Source organism: Candoia aspera, chromosome 6, assembly GCF_035149785.1.
Source record: "Candoia aspera isolate rCanAsp1 chromosome 6, rCanAsp1.hap2, whole genome shotgun sequence".
Lineage (NCBI taxonomy): Eukaryota > Metazoa > Chordata > Lepidosauria > Squamata > Boidae > Candoia > Candoia aspera.
In genome coordinates, this window is record NC_086158.1 from 43,412,563 (window position 1) to 43,432,271 (window position 19,709).

Here is a 19,709-nt window from a genome sequence, read left to right on the forward strand (position 1 = left end):
GCCACGTGCCGCTAGCCAGGGAAGATTTTAAAACATGCACTTCTGAGAAAATTAACTTTGGAGAGCCAGGTTAGTCACAGTGGAATAATTGGTACCTTAAAAACAAAATTTAAATTTTTTTTAAAAACCCTAAATGTCAGATGACTTTTTCAGACTTGTCTATAATTTAGAAATGTTAGCCAATTTAGGTTTACTTGTGTGTCTGAAAGTTTATTTCCAAAGTAGAAAAGGAGTATTGCAAGTGTGCATCATCTGGAATTAAGTAATGTGTTTATGAAGCAAAGTATTCTATTATAGCTATTTGTAATAATATAAATTCTGTTCCGTATATAACTCTTTTGGTGGCAATCTTAAGGCTGTCATATCACACCTGTTGCATAAAATTTTCCTCACAAACTTCTGTGAGTTTCTATCTACATTTTCACTGCTGCCAACCATGATATTCTTATTGTCTAGAATTGTGGTACCTGGGATGTAGCCTCTTCTGCTGAACATACTCAGGCCACTGCTGATGTAAAGCTGTATTAAAAAGGGGACAGAGAATAATACGGAAAATATTATGCAATTATATAAACTATAAAGAAGTCCTGAGGAAAAAAATGCCAATGCTAAATTCCAAATTTGCCAAAGAGAAACAGGAATGAGGCTTCTCTTATATTTTATTTTTTTAATGTTTAATGTTTAGTCTGGTTTTCAAAGCAAATTACATTCTATGGGACCTGTAGATGTTGAACATAATCTTCTATAGCATAAGCTCATTCACATTTTTAAAAGGAGCACATATAGTTTCAGAAATATATGAAATATCCAGTCATGGCCTCTTGTTGCTAAACTGTAGTAAACCTGCTAACCAAATATTGTTTCCACTTTGTCATCATTTGTTAGGTATATGAATGACACACATGCATGAGAAGGGCAAGAAATTCCATGTAAATAGATAATTGTTTGTAAAATATATGGGTAGATAATTGGACACAGTAAAAATAAATAGATAATTGGACACAGTAAAATGTATGGATTTTGCTTGTGATCCAGGTGCCATAACTCAAAATCAGAGGTTCTGGTGAGGCGTTACCACATTTCCCAAATATTTAGTACCCTGTAGATCACATTGTTTTGTTTCCCCATGATTACTTCTTTTGAAATATGATTACGTTTAATATTTTGTTCTCTGTTTCCCTCTGCAGTGCTACACTAAACCAGAAGTGCCCATCAGTTATTGGAACATACATTTCTCTCTTTTGTCCCTTCTTTTAAAGAACAGAATAGTTTATTTTGAACATAAGCTGTACATAGTTTTCTGACATGTTCATATTTAAAAAATCTTATTTGTAGTTTTGAACATGAAAGATTTTCTTACGTTCAGTAGATCTAAATTACATTGTAAGCCTATATATAGGCATAATGTGATCGCAAACATGATTTAACATATTATTCACAATCCTTATAGAACAATCTATGAAAAGTAATTCCACTATATACAAATAAAATTTTAAAGGTAGGGAATAAAGTAGCTATGCAAAATATGTGTAATTTGTTTAAATGCCATCACTGCATCATATTCTCATAAAGCACTTTTTTGTAGTCTGATCTGCGAGAACCGCAAAAAAAGATTCAGTCTTACATGAGTGTCAAAGATGATTAAAAATTCTTCCTAAGATCCCATAAACTGGAATATGTGTCCGTAAAAGTCAGTGGTCTGTAGCTGGGAATATTGAAGGCAAGATCATGGCTCACTGATAATCTGATGGGACAATGAAAATAATAGTAACAATATTTATTTGCTTATTTGTGTATTAATACAGTACCTCAGACTGTTACCTGCAACTATATAAAATAAGTTAATATTATTACTGCTATATTACAGATAAAGGGCTCTAGGTTTGTAGCAAAAGCAAGGTTAATTATCCACAGCACAGTCTCTTTATATATTATGCTATAGTAACTCTGTGCAGAAAAGCAGATTTTAAAATTGTGCCTCAGTTTCATCCGAGAACAAGACAAGCCCCCTTAAGGAAACTTTTTTCAATTCAGAAAAATTGGGTGTGAATTTAAAAGTGTTTAATTATATGAAATATGAGATTAAATGTTTTTTTAAATTGATATGGAATCTGGAAACCATTCAATGAGCTAAACAAGCCATCTCCATTAAGTTCTTATCAGAAATAAAGAACAATCTCCATAAAGTGGGTATTGCGTTACAATAGAAGTATCTAGTTAAGACCACTAGGGCTCTTGTGCTCTTTGTTGTGATTTCTCATGAATTATAGCTAGCTAGGGCACTTTATAAAAGTGTCTTGGGTACTGCTACTTTGTGACAAGTATTTGTAATTTTACTTCTGAAATTCATCAACTATATTTTAAATTACACCTTTGAATATCACTTCATCTGTAAAAATTGAAACATCCCTGGTTTCCTTATTTATTTAGTAAATATGTGTTCTGTTTTTTCTCTAATAGCTCAAAGTGGTGGAGAAAAATGGAATCAGAAACTAGTAAAAACCCATTTTAAAATTAAGGTGACTCAGAATAATTAAAATGTGCATTTTTGTTACTAACAGATTCTCATTGGGTTCAGTCTAGCTATCGTAAGTGTAGAGAAATTAATATATGACATAACAAAATGTTCAAGATCTTGTTTCTTTATCTAGCGGACATGACAGGCCAAGAATGGGTAAGGCAGACTCACACGCTGTTCATTTCCAGAAGCAGACCAGTAAGCTGCTTTTACATATGTCAGTTTATAGGACTTGGAGATACACGCCAGGGTCCTTACTAAAATAAATTTTAGTATAGTAACGTTTTTTCATTAACTCCTAGGAACCGTTAAGTAAATTGTGATATTCTAGTGATTCTCTGTTCAGAAATTCATTTAAAGTCTTCTATTTTTGACATGTACAAAAAAGTCTTACATATCTTCGTGGATTTGGATTTCTAATACATTGGGTAAGGGAGAGGGGCTGGACAGAGATGAGCACTAGGAATTTTCTTTTGGAGGAAAATGTGTATGTGTACATACATTCATACTGTCAGTGCAACTTTGCCAGCATTGAAGCAAGATAAATAATTGGATAATATCTTTTACAAAATGCCCCCCCTTTTTTTACAGTTTCTAAGAGCCGTTTTAAAAGGAGCAAGAGTTCTGTTATCTATTTTGCCTCTCTATTTATAAAAAACACATATTTTAGTGAAATGCAAACGTCAGACATGCAGAGTCTATAAAAAGTTTAGCAGAATTCTGCAATTCACCAGTAGGAGCCAGAAGCAAATTAATGACAGAAGGGTACTTTAAATATAAGAAACAAAGACACTTGAATAATCCAGAATTTTCTCTTGTCTTAATCCACTGCTGGGTTTCCCCCAAAGCTTTCAGTCATCTCAGTAGCTTAATTTAAGGGGATACAAATAACTTTAACTGCACCTTTCCAACAGTATTGCACCTTTATCAATAATATAGATTTATGGAACTGGTCTTTTTACTTTCAGTCCTAAAAATCCTTAACAAAAATTCTCCATCATTTTCATTTGGCAGACAGTTAATACTTTCTTTGAAATATCCTACCATGATCTCAAAATTTTGCTTGTGGAGTAGATATGTAATTTGAATTTTTGTCTTTTTTTTAAAATTTTCCATTCCGCCTTTATTATTTTTATAAATAACTCAAGGTGGCAAACATACCTGATAACGCCTTCCTCCTCCTATTTTCCCCACAAAACAACCCTGTGAAATGGGTTGGGCTGAGAGAGAGTGACTGGCCCAAGGTCACCCAGCCGGCTTTTCATGCCTAAGGCGGGACTAGAACTTGCAGTCTCCTGGTTTCTAGCCCAGCACCTTAACCACTAGACCACACTGGCGCTTTGTTTTGTTATATACATATTTACTTTAAATGACACTGCCATTTTGTCACTTACGCATTTAGTTTGGAAAGGCTCTTCGCGGTTTTATTTATTTATTTATTTGTTTGTTTGTTTATTTATTTTATCATAATGAATAATTGAGCAGTATCCACAAACTAAAATACTTCACTGTTCACTTGACCCAAAATAATTTATGAATAAATTAAATCGGGGTAAGCAACAGTTTTTGACAGATAGGCACATTTGGAATTTTGCGAATTGGCCATAAGGACTGGCATAAATGGCTACAGTGGGGGAGGCCTTTCCTTTTTACAAAATGGCTGACCTGGTAGCCATTCATCTTAAGTATTATAATAGTAGAGGTTGTTTTTGCTTTGCAGTATACCAGTTTCTAATTTAATGCTTTTTTTAAGGAAAAAAGGCAGCAAACCTAACGGCACTAAGGAAATGAGCATGTTATTGTGTACTGGTACCAGATTGCCTCTTTAAAGTAATTATTCCCAATTCAGATTCTTGGGAATCATCCTGGTATTTTCCTCCACTGTTCAAATTACCTATTTATTTCCCCCTCCCATTTTTTTGATACTGAGTTATTTTCTCCGCACTCGCCCATTGTCTCCTGTACAATCAGTGCCATTCATCAGGATCATCCAATTACTAGGGGAGATTTTTTCATAGGAAAGGAGGCTGTAAGTAGAGTTCTAAGCAAGGAAGGCAGCTTCCAGTAGTCCCATTATGCACCCAGTGATCTGGATCCAAGCTATGATCCACTGGAAGCAGATGTTACAGTTCTGTCTTTAAGTTTCACACCCAGAGAAAGTTCAGAAAATTTTCACATGTGATCAAATGCTAAATATTTATGGTTCTATAAATAAAGCAAAAAAGAATTTCTACACAGAATAATTGTAAACAGTTTTGGACTTTGCATATATGTGTTTTGTTTCCTGTAAGTTTGTTCAGAAACTGGATGTGTCAACAAACTACCTAATGTATAGTAGTCAAACTGGAGTCCAGAAATCTGAAGCAAGAATGATGGATCATACTTTACTGATGCAGCTAAATAGGCTTAGATAATTCAGAATCAGAAAGCAGAATATTCTAAGAGAAATAGTAACACAGCCGCTGTTCTATAAAAGTTTGAAGCATCTCATATTCAAAGTATTTGCATCATGTCATTGCTAACAAAATGAGATTTTAAAAATATCTTTAAACTGCTCCCTTGAAAAGAAAATTATATTTAGATGCTACTCTGTTTTCTGAAGCAAATATTTTTCATAGCATGAAATTATGTTTTCCTTGGCATGTAATAATATTCCATTTTATCCCTCAGAATGTTTTTCCGTCTCCAAAATGTTAGTTGCTATAATAATGATATTTTCAGTATCTATAGTAGTTCCAGCTTAACTCTGATATTCAGGTTCTTGTCAGAATATCACATCAGTATCTTAAGTAATGAATTTATTATTTATCAACAGCACTATCAGCTGTGCCGAAGAAAATGATATTTGATCTATTACTAGAAGAATAATTCACCATATTCTTAATTCATCATTCTTAACAAAGAGTAGTTAAAACCATAGCTTTGGAGTGGAATTTTACTGCAAACTTTTAAGGATATAGAGTGTTACAGTAAATGTCATTTATTTGTAGCCTGTCATATTATTCTGAATATATTATAGTTGCATTGCATTGTATATAGTACATAATACATAATACTGTACATTTTCACTGTAAAATAAAATTTGCTCAGTGTTTGTGTGGCACCGCCATTCCCACCCAACAAGCCACCTTATACTAAAACCTACTGATACTACACATGGCTTGTCATATGGCTAGAACACAGAAGTAGGCAAAGGGTCCTATCCCCTCCCACTGTCACCCCCTTCTACCATTCTTGGTGCTGCTCAGCTGTTATGAAACACTGCATGTGTTAAACAATCATGCTTCATAAAACCAGAAATGTGTGTCTGTGCCCAGAGAGAGAGATCTTCACAGAATCATATATTGCATTTTGAATTATTTTCACTTCCTGGTATATATGTGAAGTGGTACATTATAAAGTGTAAGAGCCATGGCAAACAGTATAGAGGTAGGCATAAGGTAAACATAAAGTCTCCAAGTTGAGTTCAGTTCCTGTGACTACATCCATACAGTTCTTTTTAACCAACAGTATTGGCCAGTGCTTTTTTCCTGGAAGTTTTTTCAGCATTTCAGTTCATTCTACACAGTGGTGGTCTCCCATCCAAACACTAACTAGGGCTAGCCTCACTGAGTTTCAGAGCACAGACAAGTTCAGCCAGATACTGCTCTTGCTGAGATAGAATTAATCATAACTTGGTGCAAATCAGTGAGAAATAGCCTCAATACTTCAAAAACATATCTCATTTCCATTGGTACATAGATTTAAAATGTAAATAAGGTACATTCATACAGCATTAGTCATACATGATACATCTCTCATTGCCTTCATTCATTCATTCATTTATTTTTGGTGTTGAATAGATGTGAGAATGGTAAAGCAGAACATAAGACCTTAGCATATGTTTAGAAGGTAAATCTCTGTTAGAATAGCTGAGAAAATGTAGTCTCTGCATTCTAATATTCTAGATTAAATAAAAAGGTAAGATATATAGTTTATATGAAAAGGTATGTAAATTTGCAAACTCAGTAGTATAACCAATATTATACCAATCCTCTTTTACCATCAGACTCATACATGACAATTCACATAGAACCTTGCCAAATTTTAAAACCCTTTTTTTCTCTAGAGGCTCTAAATTTTCCCCCAGAAAATGTTCCTATGCAGAATTAAGATATGTGCAAAGTTAATTTGTCTTGTTCTGGCTGTGTATCTTCTAGAAAGTGATTGCTTTGTTCAAGCAAGAAATTTTAATATATATTCAGTGTTTCTTAAACATCAATATGGTTTAAGATATACAGATGATCTGTACAGATGATCTGTGTGAGATGAATGGAAAAAGTTTTGAAGATTTATTTTTAAAGTTTTCTGGAAGCAGATTTGGTATGATATATTTCAGGACAATAATATGAGTTTATTTGAATAACTAAACAAAAATTAATTCAAATTTGCATCACATCTTCCAGCTTTTTACATTCAACAGAGTAAAAATGATATCCTGTGGTAAGAAACTTCCAGAGTCATTCCAGTTACTATCTTGATTGTTGAAAATGGAAGAAATAGGAAGGATTCAGGGGAAAAAAATTGCGCTAGGTTAATTTCTTTTAGACATGTTATATTGAAATTCAGATAAAAATGTAAAGCTTTTCAGTCCTTTGGAGATAAACTTCAGATGGTGGAACTTGAAAATTAATTATTAAAATACTATTATACTGTATAAAATCCTGGCTTTTCTGAAAAGAGTCACATTTCCAATATTCAATCGTATAATTGTTAAATAATTTTATGTGTTTGTATCTTTTATTTAAGAACTGTATACTTTACATCTTACCATAGAAGATTGCTCACAAGGCTATAGGTTTCGCTGGCAATTTTATCATATAATGTCAACTTAATACAGGTAATCAATTTTGATAACTGCACAGCTAAAATCTGTTTTGTACTTTGGTAGAACTGGAAAGCTCTGTTTTATTCAAATATTGCTTTCAATAGCCATGACTTACAGAGAAAGTGTATTTCTTTATAGGATTTGGTTCTGGAAATAATTATTAAACCGCGTAAGTTTTCCTTTAGAAAAACTAAAACACAGAATTGGAAAAATTAATACAATGTATGTTTTGTTAGCATTCTGTACTTACCCGTCTCTTTGTAGCTTTTATCTATCTGGCAGGGAAAGGGAGAAAGGTGGGTATCTTGAATATGGAATATGCACCAAACTATCTTGTATCTGTCTGTATGCAGTGGTCCAAAAGGAAGGAAGAAAAAAAACCTGTTTTTCTAGTTTGGAAGGATATTTGTTTAGAATGGGCTTACAAATCTCATTCCACAGTATATAATGTGGGGGGTTGGTTTTCATATGAAGCTGATTTGATTGGTCATTTCATCTGCAGGGGGGCCAATTAGCTGTGGTCATGTGGAAAAGAATGCTGATTTGTTATAACTTTCTTTACCCAACAATAGACTAGCTGCTGTGGAAAAAAATCCACAAGACCTTACTTGGAGAAAGGGGTGCATTTTTTCTCTTAATCAGGATGGGGTTTTTAAGTTTGCATAATCTTACTTAAAGCTTTACTTGCTGGTTCAAAGGAATGACATTCCTCAGAACTGTTTTCCATTCATTTCCTTGAGGTGCTGTTCATAAAGTTCACACTCCTAAAAATATTTTCTTCTAAACAAAGGCAGGCAGGTTGAGGTGAAGAAATACTTTCCGTTTCACTTTCTTCCTTTTAATTTTTTTATACCTTTGTCTTAAACTTGAAAAATCATATCATTTGTAGATTGATACAGATTTAATTTACTTGTTACTTTTAAATAGTTTGTAACCTAAAGATTCAAGACCTGTATCTAACTGTTCTATATTTTGCCCCTTAAGTCAACATTGCTTGTAAGGTCATCTTTACAGTTATGTAATACAGAAGTATTATGGGGATGGAACGTAATTGCTATAAGCAAAGTGAAGCACAATTTTACAGTGAATAAATCTACGGTATTCAGACTTTATACTGTGTGGAATTAGCGTGGTGTAATCTGATTAGTAAAAAAAAAAAAGCTGAGATGAGGCCCATAATGTCTACTTTCTAGAAACATTTGCGTGATTTGTTGAGATAGTTTTGTGTGGTATTTAGAATTTATGCTACCTGGAATTAGTTAAGTCTAATATGACTAGTAAAGAAATAGCTACAGTGAGGCCCCTATCAATCTAGAACCACTTGCATGATCTGTCAGGGTACTTTTATAAAGCGTTTCACATTTTTCTTTAGTTAGTTGCTAATGTGGGGACTTTGATTGAACGTCAGATGTAAGAGGATCTGAGAAACAAAGACTGTGATTGTTTGCAATAAAACTACTGAAGACCCGCTGTGAAAATTATTAATGTAGACCAATATAATGCTACTTAGAAACTGAAATCTCTCTCGTGTATTTCCTTAAAAAAAAAATATCCACAAAATATAAATAATTAATTCTTTATTTCATTAGTAGCAAATGTGTTAATACATGTTGAGGCATAACACTGTAAAACTGAGACAGGCAAAATAACTTTTGTAACCACAGGGACAGGGAGATACTTTTCACTCAAGTGTATGGAGCTACAACAGGTTTAGTTCTTCCCTGACTTCTCAGTATAATGTATTCTTTTCCCTTACGTATATCCTTACAATTAGTTCCATACTAATACCTTTAATCAAGTTTGGGAAATACCATGAAATGTTGACCTATATGTGTGGTAGGGCTTGGTTATTGTGCAAGATATGAAAATTGCGTAGAATTAGGTTATACTACAGAACAACCCCTGTCCCCCATAATTCTACAGAGAAGCATGTGTAGTTGAAAAGTTGTGATTATCTATTCAGGAACAGAAATGGACAAAATTGATATGATATATGTTAAAATGTGGCTGAATGCACTTTATAAATTACAGTTACAGTAACTATATTTGTATGCATAGATTCATAGGTGTACAATAAACTTTTCCCATTGAAAAAAGACGTTCTTCCACAGTATTACAGCTTTTTGTTGTTCTTACATTTCCTTGGGTTAATACTATTTATTATCCCAAAACAAGAGACTTGTCAGGAAACCCCTCCTCCTTTTTATTATAGTGGAAAACAGTATGGGTGTTTGTATATCTTATAGAAATATTGTTGATATTGCTATCCTAGTTTTTTTTTGGTTTTTTTTTAACCTTCAATAAACAAGTTCTCAAAGGTTTGTATTCCAGAATACAGTACTTTGAAGTTGGTCCTTTTAAAACTTCAAATTACATAGCTGTAGACTTTGTTGGCTGGATGTCTTTGTTGTATCTGAACTTTTCCATAAACACCATCACTGGCTTTGGGTCAGACATGGAATGCAGGTGCCCTTTAACTGCTCCTTCTCCTCAGGAAGTCCAGTCAATTAGTTTGAGGCAAAGTCACAGATCTTTTTCTCTTTTCTTTTCATCCTGGGAAATCATGGCCAAACACCAACCACTGTGCCAAGGAATCTAAACCCAATAAAATGAACATACTAGGAATATAAAATTCATGTGTATTTACAGAAATTTAGGTATGTGTGTTTAAAGTTAATTAATCACTGAGGTATTGTTGGCCTTCCACTTTTTTATTAATTTCACAGCATAATACATCTGAGTCTTATTAAATAGATTTTGAAAAATTACTTCATCCAGACTAGTTTTTCTGCATTTGTTTTCTAAAGCTTCTGTACTGTTGATGAACAGATTTATGTTGTCACACAACTAAGAGCCTTATAGTCAGTCATGTCCATTTTTATTCAGAAGTAAATTACAGTAATTTCAATGTGACTTAACTATCTAGTGCTTTACTTAGTTTTAAATATGGGTATGTTAGCCCCCATCCCAAATTTCTTTTAGTTTTAATGAAATATGATTAACTGAATAAGATGAAATGTGATTAACTGAATTATTCCATTCTCATGAAAGTTTTAGTTCCATCATATACTGATCTTACCACATTTATCAACCAACATTGTGAAAAAAATTTCCATAATTCAAGCTTGTTTACTTTTTCATATGCTTTCTCTAAATCAACAAACATAATTTTTTTGGCACATTCATTTCTCAGTGACCTGCTATAGAGAAGGAAAAAGGTCTGTGTACTGCCTCCCTAGCATAAAATTACACTGCTCTTCTCAATTTTTGCTCATTGTCACATCTTGTACCCCTTTTATCAGAATTCTGCCAATGTCACCTCTTCTATCCTCTTAATCAGAGTTCGCAGGCATACTTATCAAACCAATCTCCCTGTAGTTTTTGCTTCATTCTTGCTACCTTTCCCTTTGTGTAAACAATAATATTCTTCCAATCATCAGGCAAGATGCACCCTTCACCGATATGTTAAATGAACCACATAACCAGTTCACAAGCAAACCACTTCCATATTTTAACATGTCTTTCTAGTTATACTGTCTACAGATGCAGCCTTACCATTTTTCAGCATGCTCACAGCATTTATGGCTTCCTGTTCATAATTTTTTTTCTTCAACATTAACATTTATAGTGTTCATTTCAATTCCACTCTACAAGATACCTCAGTTACAGATCTCTGAAATATTTATTCCAACATTCCCTCTCTTCAGCTTCAGCCCAAATCATTTCATCACTTTTATTAATTCCTTTTACTCCAGGATTCTCCTGGTTTAGCCCTTTTCACCTACTTCCAAAACAATTTTATTTTTTATCAAAATCCCCCTGTATTTTCTTTGCTCCTTTTAACCATCCCATGCTCTTTTTGACTACTTTCTCTGCAACTATCTTGCATTATGCATATCCTTTTTTTTCCATTATTTTTTGCAGCAGTCATTCTATTATATACATTTTTCTCATCCATGGTCTCTTTCGCTTCCTCATTCCACCAAATACCGTTTTTCATACTTTCCAATGGTATACTTCTGTGGCAGTCTTCACTTTGTTCCAAACAGTTTCCACATTCACATTTTGTTCATCTGCTTTCCATTCATTCTGTTGGGATATTAATCAGCATTGTAATACTTTTTCAAACAGGACCCATACTGTCTATTCCTGCAGTCACTGTACTTTCATAGTCACTTCTTTCCATTTCTTCCATGTCCATTTTTCTGCAAGATCTCTACTACCAAAAGATTGTCCCATATTCAGAACCTCATGACTCTTGTATCTTTCACTAATTCTCTTAATCATTAATCATAAACAGTTAAATCAGTCATGGTTTTAGATTTATATTTTTTCACGTATTTGCATAAATAGACTTGGGCTTAAACCACATATTAGAAACAGATCTTTTTCCAAGCAGATACTAACCAAACAGTTACTTACGTTCATTCTTGGATCTCTGACTAACCCTTTTTTTGTACTCTCTCATCTTGTTCCAAGTCCACTTATGTCATAGCCAAATAATTATTTTCCTCGTGGATCACATTTTTTAGCATGTTGTACAATTTTCACAAAACTCATTTCTGTTTCCTCCACTACCAGCATTCATTGGAGCATAATATGCAACTCTCTCCAACTAATGGATTCCTATTTTTATGCACACAAGTCTCCATCGTGACTATTTCAATGCCCTACAATCCTACCCATAAGTAAATTATACCCTGAACCATATAAAATCACCCTCTTTATTCTTAGGCTACTGCTATATCATTTGAAATGCAGCATTTTACAGGTAATGATACAAGTTATATAGTAATTCTTGTAGCTGACTCAGATGCACAGCATTAGAAATGCTGTTTCTAGATTTGAATTAGTGTATGTATGTATGTATTTACTATCCCACCTTTATTATTTTTTATAAATAACTCAAGGTGGGGAACATACCTAATACTCCTTCCTCCTCCTATTGTCCCCACAACAACCACCCTGTGAGGTGAGTTGGGCTGAGAGAGAGTGACTGCCCAAGGTCACCCAGCCAGCTTTCATGCCTAGGCGGGACTAGAACTCTGTCTCCTGGTTTCTAGCCCAGCACCTTAACCACTAGACTGAACTAGCAAGTAGACCATGTTGAATAATATTATATAGGTATTTTAAACAGAAACTAGATGTAGCGCTTAAAAACACCTCCCATACAAAAAACAACAGAATCTTTGTGCCATTGTAAACTTAACTGTGACCAGGAATAGTATCTTGATATTTCTGAACTATGGTAAAGCAATCTCAGTAAACTTCAGGTGGCAGCTGTTTATGCAAACAGACTTTGCAGATGCTCTTCAATGGGCTTGTTGCAGTGAACATTTGACACTTCTAAGTGGTTACAGCTGTGTGGTAACTGTTTTATGAAATCTCACAGTTTGTTTTGCCCCATGAAAAATGAAAACTACCTTAAGATAAAGTAGTTGAGCATTAAAACAAATGCAAGGAAACGTGCATTTGATCTTTTATTCTTTTAGCCAAAGATTTTGTGGTAATTGTACACTTCTAGTTTATATTCCAAATTCCCTTCATGATATACATACTTATCACTTAAAAACCTATTTTTTAGTGAGACCAAATTTTGAAGATGCTGGAACTGCAACAGTAGGAAGGAAACATGAATTTATACGCTCTGAAAGTGAGAATTGGCGCATATTCAGGGAAGAACAAAATGGTGAAGATGATGATGGAGGTTGGCGACTTGCTGGTTCACGAAGGGATGGTGAGAGGTGGCGACCTCATAGTCCAGGTGAGAGGAAATTCAGGCTAATAAAAGTCAATAAAATCGGAAATGAACAGAGAAAAAGAGAATCATAAAAATATGACTGTGTTGGCAGCTTTGTGGAGGATTAAATCATATTTTTGTCTTAACATTTTGCAAATAACTAGGCAATAAGAATTGCTTTCTTACCTTTAAAATTCATTTTCTTTCAGATGTTCTCAAATCCATTTATTTTACCTTAGATCCTGAGGTAGATGTATATTCAATCAGCTGTTGGATTGGTGTGAAAAGGAATGCTTCTGATAGAGAATGGTTCATTGTGTTCTTCCTGACGTCAAATACAATCAGTAAATGCACAGTAAAGCAGCAATCTTCCTTAGCTTAAATAGTATTTTAAAGTGATGAATTAGTACCTCATGATGATCAGAAGTGAAGGCTTTACTTAGGATTTGAGTAATCTATTTAGCATTGTCTTGTTTAGCATAAAGACAAACATTGAATCTCATTTATTAGGGATTAAAATCTAAATATCAAAGAAAGGTCCTGAGGCTAAAATACTGAAAAAAATTCTGCTACTTGAAAAGAGGCAGATACATTTTTGTCATAGGAAATCTGCATTATATAGAACATTAAAAGCATTCTTCCAGTTTCTCTTTGAGGTATGAACCATTTTAGCATACCTTGCTGATAATGGGACTTGAACTGGATATATTTCCTTCCTAAATATTAATTTTGTTAATAATAATGTTATTGATCTACAGTATGGCTGTTGCATGGGCCTACTAACCCTAACGATGCTTAAAGAAGACATGCCTTTCTTGGCTTGCAGGGTAGTCATGTGATCCCAGAAAAATACATATTTCAGTTAAGGAGGCAGTGTGGTGGTGCAACAGTGCAACCACAGATCAGAATAGCTGTGTATCCCTAATATAGCGTCTTACTCTTTAGTAGGTTCCATGCCTATGAGGCACATAAAAAGTTTATTTTCTAAATGTTATATTTCTTGTTTAATGGAGATAATGTAAAGTGGTTATGATCAAAGTAGAGTTTTCTGTACCCTCAGCTATAAAATTGTTTCTCTTCCTATGCTATGAGATTGAAAGTAGTTAAGTAGTATTTAAAAGGGGAATTTTCATAACATTTTTATTCCCACTGGCTTCTAGGGAGCATAAGGCGGTGTACAACATGTGAGGAGTGTTAGACTGAAAGATAGTGAGTGATACAAAACAGAACAGTGATTTGTACTAGTTAACATATTAATTAATGATTGCTATATCGGTTTGGCTGTCACATACCTTGTAGGGAATTGAAATAACCACTGTATGAGTAATGATAGAATGAGCTGTTTTTTCTAAGCAGGAAGGAGGCTTTTCCCTCTCAAATATTAAAACTCAGATTGAAATAAATTCCAGATTTTCAAGCTAGGAAGCCTTTGGTATGCCCGCTATATCTGTAACTTAATTACCATTCTAGTACAGTTTTTACAAGATGTAAAATTTTAACTGAATTTAAGGTTATATATTCACAGCATTGATTTGGAAGCTAGTGTCAAAGTATAGAATATAAATCCTTAATCTTTAGCTATGCAGCCACTTCATAAAACACTGTAGAGAGGAAACAGATTTTAAGTAATAAAAGAATAAGTTGTTATAAGTGCAGATTTTACTCACTACAAGCAATGTAATTATTGACCACTTCAAGCACATGTAATTCAATATACATTCAACTATGTTTGTTCTTTATAAGATAATTTAATCATGTCTTGCCCTTAGTCAACAAGAATGGATAATTTTTAACTAATATAACTCAAAAGCCACTACTATCAGGATGACAAATTGTAAGCTATCACTTTTAAGGACCATAAATTGAGTTACCAAAGTTTGTGGCTAATGTTTAGACACATTGAATATTGCTATATTCAAAACTACAGGATCATAGATGTTGACCTGCCTCAGAATTTATCTCTTTCCTAGATTATACAGTAATATAATCTGCAGCCCCTCCCCTACCTGATTTGTATGCAAACTAAGTCACAGTTGCACAGTCAACTTCAAAGCAAAGCTTTGAAATAAATACATCAATTACATACCTTTCACAGAATATTTTTGCTGGCAGGTTACCTCTTCCCAAAGTAAGGAGGACTTCATAATAGAATCAGAAACCACAAATTATGCACTGTATTTCAAACTCCAAAAGAAACAGGAATGCTAGCTAGGAGACAGAAAGAAGTGGCCCTCTCCTTGGAGTAGACTTTTGTGGAATGATAGAATACACGTTTCTGATCTCAGAGGAATGTATAAACATTTTCTGATAATCTCCATAAAATGAAAGTTGTCAGATTTCATAATGTCAATTATCCTGTTAGCAGAGGTTGTCTCATATGACTAAATAGGTAATAAGGGTTAACCATTCTGTGGACTAAATGATACTACTGGGAAATTAACTCAGAATTTAATTGATTTAGTTCTTGTGGAGTAAGTTGGAGTTAGGCTATACAGGTAGCCCTTGGTTAATGCCGGCAATTTGGATCGGAATTGCCATCACTAAGCGACATCATAAAGTGCAACATCAAGTGACCACACCACGTTGCAAAGGCAATTCTGGCAGTCCTGGTTGCTGTTGTTAAGCAAGAACTGCATGGTTGTTAAGCAAGGACCTCATGTGACCACAACTTCCAACTTCCTGCCGGCTTCCCCATTGACTTTGCTTATGGGAAGCCATCAGGGAAGGTTGCAAATCACAGTCCTGTGACTGTGGGACTCTGCAATGTCATAATTGCAAGCCAGGGGCCAAGCACCTAGATCACAATCATGTGACCGCAGGGGTGCTGCAGTGGCCAGAACTCTTGAGGACCGGTCGTAACTACCACTCATTCAGTGCTGTTGTAAGTTTGAGTTCACTGAAGTGGTTGTTGAACAAGTACTACCTTTACTTATATTAATATGGCTTCAGGCAATAGTATTTTATGGGGTAGCATTTTCTGGAATGGTACAGAGATAATGTTTTATAAACTGCTTCTTTCAAAGTGGACCATAAACTGTAGTGGCGTTCTGAAGTTCTGTCACTTTGTCCTCTCTTTTCCCTATCCTCTTTTCCTCTATCCCTTTCTCCTTCCAAATAAGTTCTTGCCCTATGGAACTCTTTTGTAAAGTTACTTTCCCGCCCCCCTTAGACGGCCCTCGTTCTGCAGGCTGGAGAGAGCACATGGAACGACGGCGAAGATTTGAATTTGATTTTCGAGACCGAGATGATGAAAGGGGTTACCGAAGAGTACGATGTGGCAGTGGCAGTATGGAGGATGATAGGGATAACCTTCCTGAATGGTGCTTAGAAGATGCTGAGGAGGAAATGGGAACTTTTGACTCATCTGGGGCATTCCTGTCCTTAAAGGTAAGGAACTTTCTGTTGATTTGATATGTGACATGAACTATGTATAGCTGGTAGTATAAATTTTGATGTGTGTATCATCCATAGAAAGTTCAAAAGGAACCAATTCCTGAGGAACAGGAAATGGATTTCCATCCTACAGAGGAAAGGGAAGATCTGTCGGATTCAGAAGAAAGTCATAATGAAGAAGCCAAAGAATTAGATAAGACCCATTTGAGGGAAGGGGTTAAGACAGAGCGAATAATAGCAGGTAAGAGGGAATTATCAGGTTTATGCTTCATCTTTTGCTTCAGACTGACAAATCAGTTAAGTAGGTTTATTCATTTCAGAAGTAACAGAAGAAACAGTGAAAGAATCTTCACCATCCACCAGGTCAGGTACCTCCCCAAAACCACAGCCACAGGACCAATTGTCAACGAGTCTGACTGAAAAGAAAGAAGACTGTATTCCAGAAGCAACAGAAAAATCAGAATTTGAAGAAAGCCAAATGGAGGATATTCCATCAGCTAAAGTGCCCAATAGAGAAGGTAATCAAAATAAGTGTGTGAGATATGACAAGTTTAAATATTGTTGAAAGACAGAATTGGAACCATCTGAGATTACAAGATGGTTTAAGCACTTTTGAAAGATTACCAACTTGTTAACTGCTTCATTATAACAGGTTACTCAAATTTTGATATAAAGCAGCACTTCACTCCTGGATTGAGTTTTCAAAACTCCTTCCTACTTAACATGTTTTTTTTTAGTATACTCATAGATGACGTGCACTGCAAAAAAGTCACAAATTGTGAGAGGCTGGCTGTGTAAATCTTTTAAATAAATAAAATAAAAATAGGCTGGTTAATGCATATTCTGTATGTGTATTATTTGGTGATGGCTTTATGCCTCAGGAAGATTTCCCTGTCTCCCAAAGCAAGCTGTAGAGAGATATACAAGTGTTTTTTAAACAAGGACATATGTGGATGGGGAGCCTAATAATAATAGTAATAATAATAACAAAACTTGTATGCCGCCCGACTCTCAGTGACTCTGGGAAGCTCACAACAATCAAAGAAACTACAATAAAAGCAATAAAAGGTAAAGATAAAAGATGGTAAGCGTGATGAAGCAAGGGGTCTCCCTCTCCCTCACCAAAGGCCTTGGAGAAGAGCCAGGTCTTCACAGCTCTTCTAAACAAGTAGTAAGTAACTGTGAGCCAGATTTGGCCTGCAGATTGCTTATGGCCCATCAGTAGTATAAAATGTTTATTTTATAGATCTTAACTCTGAAACCAAGGCACCTAACACAGTATTCAGTCAGTATCATGAAAGCCAGCCAGAGCATGTTAAGTGTAGGAAGCTCAAAAGGTTTTTTTTCCCCTGTACTTTTTTTAAGATAAAAAAATGTGTGTGGGGGAAGCAGGCATGAAGATGATAGAAAAGAGAATGCATGATTCCTGATGAGTTATGTAATATTATACAAAATAATTTTGTATCTGTTCTTTTCCCCCTGCTAGATGCACCTTCTACTGTCCAGTCTTTGCCACAAATTCCTCCAGAAGTAGTTTCCCCTATCCCTCCTTCAGATTCTAGCCCAAATTCTGCCTTAAGGTGTGTTCAAGCATCAGTCATAGCTGCTCCTGGTATGGGAAATGCTCTTACTGACCCCGATGATGAAGAGGGCCTCAAACATTTAGAACAGGTAAAAAAAAAATTGTGAATTACTAATTTTTTAATTAATTTGTACTTCCACTAGCTACATTTTCTGGGAAATTAGAAGCAGTAGCATCTATTAAGTGTATATGAGTGTTTTATTCCACAGTTTTTCTATTTATATTCTTAATCTTGTAAATAGAATGTGATTATGGTCAAAAGGAACATTTAGATGATAGCATGGTTTCAAGAAATACACTCTTCCTTGGGCACATTTAGCTTTGTCTCAACAGCAAAACTATATGCTGCACCACACATCTTGCAAAAGATCCCCCAATCCTTAAGTACAACATTTTGGAAACATGAGCTGCCTCAGGAAAAAAGAATAGAAAAGTCATAAAGGATGCATAAAACATTCCATCCAATTGTTTGTATCTAGATCATCCTGTAAGTCAGGCTGTCCCAAATCTATGGCTGAATGATGTATCTCCTGCTTTTGCAGTGATGAAATGCAGGTTCCAGGCTGGCTTGTTAGGCAAGTTTATTCTCTTTTTCAGGCTAATCTACAATTCAAAGTTATATCTAAATTCCATGTTAGAATGAGATGTAGACATCAAGACCCAGTCAGTGCAGATTTGATATTACAATATATATCCCCTAGTATCTCACACAGTGAATGGATTAACTAGAAATCAAGTAGCCATATAGGAATTGAAACTCCGGGCCCTCTGACAGAAAAATAATGAAATGCCCAGCATTTGTCATATAAAAACAACTCTAGATTTCCAAGAGCCAAGGAAAAATTTAAATAATGTTATACAATGAAATCTTGATATAGAACCAAAATATTTATAGAGAAAATAAAGTATTGAGCTATTATCCTACTTTCATTAATTTAGATGGTATGAGAAAGGTAGCAACTTTGGGGAGAATGGTGTTTTTTCTATGCTCAATGCAGAGTGATTCTGATTTTTAAACAGTTGTGACTGATGTCACTGCAATGGACTTTAAAAGCCATCTATACTTGTGCTACTTAAAATAGAGACTTAAGGTTCAAAAAAAAGACTTAAAAACTAAGTTTTGATATAATATTGACAAATAATGAAACATATTTAGCAATAGCATAGTAAAGTTAAGCAGAAGTAGACATGATTAGCACTTAGATGAGAGACCTCCAGGAAATCTGAGAACTGTAGTTAGACTAGTAAGAGAGGAAGGGAGCCCAAAACACTACTTAGCTTTAGAATTGCTGCCAATATGTTTGTGTAATCAGTCAAGTTTGACTTTCAAAAGTGCCTTTACCTTATGGGATATATCCTTTTAAATTATATTTATATTTAATTATAATAGTCTCAATCTGTATGCTGCTATTGTGACTACCTCAAATAAGAGTTAAAAATAGTTAATAACATTTTCCAAATTTAAGCTTAAGTATTGATTTGATTTTCTGGATCTCTCTCCACATGCATATATACTGTATGGAGTTTATTATACTGTAGCCATTGTTGTTGAATAAAATCATGTCAGGAGAACTACTCAGGGTAATCTTTCCTCTTCTGTATCACTATT

The 19,709-nt window shown here is 34.6% G+C and overlaps 1 protein-coding gene across 6 annotated transcripts in view; it reads left to right on the forward strand.

The window, feature by feature from the left end:
* GIGYF2 (GRB10 interacting GYF protein 2) overlaps positions 1-19,709 on the forward strand; it is a 97,997-nt gene that overhangs the window by 50,211 nt on the left and 28,077 nt on the right. For 3 of the 6 annotated variants that reach the window (XM_063306882.1, XM_063306886.1, XM_063306887.1), the window contains 5 exons: positions 12,970-13,149; positions 16,295-16,512; positions 16,597-16,759; positions 16,824-17,036; positions 18,005-18,189. In XM_063306882.1, the coding sequence (XP_063162952.1) occupies positions 12,970-13,149; positions 16,295-16,512; positions 16,597-16,759; positions 16,824-17,036; positions 18,005-18,189 (959 nt within the window). Of the gene's footprint in view, positions 1-9,683; positions 10,043-12,969; positions 13,150-16,294; positions 16,513-16,596; positions 16,760-16,823; positions 17,037-18,004; positions 18,190-19,709 lie in introns of those variants that run through there. The other 3 variants (XM_063306888.1, XM_063306884.1, XM_063306885.1) reach the window with 3 other exon arrangements.